The 3,753-nt window shown below is 34.9% G+C and overlaps 1 protein-coding gene across 1 annotated transcript in view; it reads right to left on the minus strand.

Annotated features, from left to right (window-relative positions):
- Positions 1-2,691: 2,691 nt before the first annotated feature.
- The window catches only part of LOC111809383 (homeobox-leucine zipper protein ATHB-17-like), a 2,456-nt gene continuing 1,394 nt past the window's right edge, over positions 2,692-3,753 (minus strand). Inside the window, exon 4 of the mRNA XM_023695834.1 lies at positions 2,692-3,096. Within this exon, the coding sequence (XP_023551602.1) occupies positions 2,772-3,096 (325 nt within the window). The 3' untranslated portion in view covers positions 2,692-2,771. The remainder of the gene's footprint in view (positions 3,097-3,753) is intronic.

The raw sequence follows: 3,753 nt of genomic DNA on the forward strand, positions 1-3,753 counted from the left end.
ATTGGATATAACCGAGATTTTCTAAGCATAGAACGTATATATTTGGGTGATTCGTAGGTGTGAATGGGGCTCGAAGCAAAGTAACAAAAGGAGGCATTTTTAATGGAGGATGGAAGACATGTTGAATGCATGTTTGATACAAAATTTATAGGGTTTGGAGAAAACCAAAGTGACCAAAACAATCAATGTCAAGGCCCTCACAACCATTGTTTTTATGTTTGTTTTGAATAAACCTCTCTCTTTGGCTGCTAGGAAAGACCCATGTGATGTTGTTTAGGGCCTCTTTGAGAATTTATTCCATATGTTCGGTTGGGAGGGAGTTAACAACAAACCCACCATTAATACTCATCCCTTCTTCTTGTTGGAATCATATACTTACATGGTTTTGATTATTCATATTAGGGACATCCTTGATTTGATTGTCGTCTTCAACGCCTTCAAAAGGGGTAGTTTTTCGAGTAGTCGTTATGTATATGTAAACCGAAACAAAATTAATTGTTCAAACCGTGTATCCGTACATAATTTGTCAATACCCTGTTGATTTGTTGGTTTTCAAGAACAATTCAAACTTTCTTTTATATTTATAACACGACCCTCCATTGTATTATTGTTTCGGACAATGAACTTCACAAAATCTTCGTAATAATATGAAATTCTCTGTTTTGACGAAAATTCTTATGAGTTTACTCTCATTGAGGCTAACTCTTTTGTCTTTTGGAGAACTATGTCATCGAGATTTATAACTTTGGTTCGTCCTTCAGGATTACACACAGGCATCGCTTAGTCAAGTGCATGACCCTGATACTGTTTGTTAGGTACCACAAATCTCATTTATCTTTATCAAGAGTACGAAATCGTTTACGTTGATCATAAGCTCTCGGGACTTTACCAAAAGACCATATTCCAATGGAAATAGTAAATGTAGTACATGCTAATACTATTGTTCACGTCCATGCATTATTTTTTTCCATCCCTTCTCTCTATAGAAAGAGGGGCCTCCTTGCTATAGGATGAACTCATTCTATCGACGACAATAACGTGGTGTAGGACAATGTCAAAGACTAACCCTTGACCTTATTCCAAATATGATTCGTCTTCTCTGTCCTTATTTCGGCCCGTTCTCTAATCTAAATGAGTATCATAAGAAATGGATATTCGAATAATACAAATTTAAATATGTTCTTATCGAAATTTGTTTATAACAACAGTTATCGTTCTAAATTCAAGAACATGACTTATTTGGAGTAGGTATGGCAGGACCCTTATGTGTTGGGTTGAATAGTTAGTAAAAGATAATTGATGGGTTTTGGTTGTCTACTTAAAATTATTCTAAGTTTAAGATATTTGATCCCTAATCCAAATTTTATTTCTTTTGAAGTGAGTTTTTATCGGGTTGGAATTTTTGAATCTTTTAGATCTAAATGTCATGTTCTTTAATAAAGTTGTTAGATTGAATTTCTAAGAATGGCTTTTATATTGTTTAAAATGAAATTATCTTAATATAGAGTTTGAGCATTTGTGATATGAGTTAAGGGTTTTAAATCTAATTAGCTACGTCTTTCATGTTAATATAGGATGAATTTTTAGAAAGAACGTAGAGGAGGTAGAATGGGCAGTTGGTCAGATCTATTTGGGATCGTACATAGACGATAGTTGGAGTCGGTGGCTCTCTTAGGGTTCCCTCATCTGGGATCCTTGGGGAAGAGGATCAAGTTGGTCCTTGCAAACAGCTTGATGCACTATCTCCCTTCAACCCTTCGAGCGAAATGCGAAAAAAGGAAGGAATATCCATGGACCGACCCCATCATCTCCATCCCTACGAACTACGAGATCACCCTCAAGTTGGTCCTTGCAAACAGCTTGATCCACTATCTCCCTTCAACCCTTCAAGCGAAATGCGGCAAAAGGAAGGAATATCCACGGACCGACCCCATCGTCTCCACCCCTACGAACTACGAGATCACCCCAAGGACGGCTTCAGTATCCAAGGGTTGTGGACCAACCATAGAACCCAATAAGTGGTCGGTTTGTGAGTTGACATTTTTTATGGGGTCAACTCGACCGACTAGAAAATAGGGTTACAATCCAACTTCTCCTACCCCTACTTCTAAGACTATTATGAANGACCAACCATAGAACCCAATAAGTGGCCAGTTTGTGAGTTGACATTTTTTATGGGGTCAACTCGACCGACTAAAAAATAGGGTTACAATCCAACTTCTCCTACCCCTACTTCTAAGACTATTATGAAAATTAAGAATATTTGACGTAATGGAGGATAAAGATGCACCATGACTAATAGAGGATTGGGTTGTGATCTCTATTCATGTTACTCAATCATCAACCCAACTAACCCACAATTTAATAATGGTTTAAAAGATTTTTCCAACCGAATGAACCAAAAAAATAAATAAATAAATAAAAATCATTATCAAAGACCAATCTCATAAAATGGGCTTATGGGTTGTGCATTGAGAATGATGGGCCTTATTGATGGGCTTCTTTGCTATCATCGTCTCCAAAATCAAACAACCAACACAAAGGGCTAACCAGATAGAAAGCTAAATTTTAAATTTTAATATTGTAATATTTTAACATTAAATAGTAACGAACTTAAATCTTAGATTCAAATAAAAATAAAATAAAACAAAACTTTAAAAAAAAGTGAACCTATGCAGATTATGTTTTCAATGGAGGAACAGCCTAAGGTCATTTTCTAACCATGGTTTGTCGTCATTTGTTCATTTCTGGCCTTCTTGGTCGGCCGATCATCAACCTTGAGACGGCTGCTGCAACTTGAGGGTGGACCGAACTGCCTTCGATGGCGTTGCAGTGGTGCCAATGGCGGTCTGGGTGGCTGCAGCCCTACTAGATGTTATAGTGGCAGCGGTTATGCGCTTGCACTGGGGACACATGGTTATAGTGGACTCCGGGATGGGTGGCTGTCGTCCGTGGCTTGAGACGACGGCTGGGAGAGCAACCTTAGTAGCTCTGAGCTCCTCCAGTTCCCGCCGCAGCCGGCGGTTTTGCTCCGTCAATGACCCAAACCACCTCCTTAAATACTGACATTCCATCTCAGTTTGCTTCAGCTTGCTCCTATAATATTATTGTACTACTTGTCAGTCAGGTTGATCCAATACAAAAATGTTAACCAACAAATCGAACTATTATCAATTTTTCAAAAATTCAACTTTAACCCTCTTCCTAAATCAAGTCCAAGAAAAAAATAAAAGAAAATATATTATTGAATTAGAGAAATATGAATATGCTAAAATGTCAAACCTTACCAACTAAATGTCACATTACCAAATCGATATACAAAAATATATATCAATTAGCATGTTGATCGTTAATAATTTACAAAATTTGTTAGTTTAATTCAAATAATTATGCAAGTTAATATTATTTAAGACAAATTGAATAGAGAACAAAAAGAAAAAATGACATAGCACATCAAATTTGAATGATAGATTTTATTTGTTTTTTTTTTTTTTTTAATCTCTCAAAATAATTATTTTTCAAATAAATTTATGGTTTGGATATTGAAATTTCTTATATTTATGATTATATAAATTTTAAAAATTCATGAAAAAAATGGATTTAGTGTTGAAAAAATGAGGGGAAAAAAATGAGAAAAGAGTATCTTTTTAAATTTTTTTAGAATTTCAAGGTTATTAATAAAAATGTTACAAAAAAAAAAAAAAAAAAAAAAAAAAAAAAAAAAAAAAAAAAAAAAAAAAAAAAAAAAAAAAA

The sequence above is a fragment of the Cucurbita pepo genome, chromosome LG13 (genome assembly GCF_002806865.2).
Source record: "Cucurbita pepo subsp. pepo cultivar mu-cu-16 chromosome LG13, ASM280686v2, whole genome shotgun sequence".
NCBI lineage: Eukaryota > Viridiplantae > Streptophyta > Magnoliopsida > Cucurbitales > Cucurbitaceae > Cucurbita > Cucurbita pepo.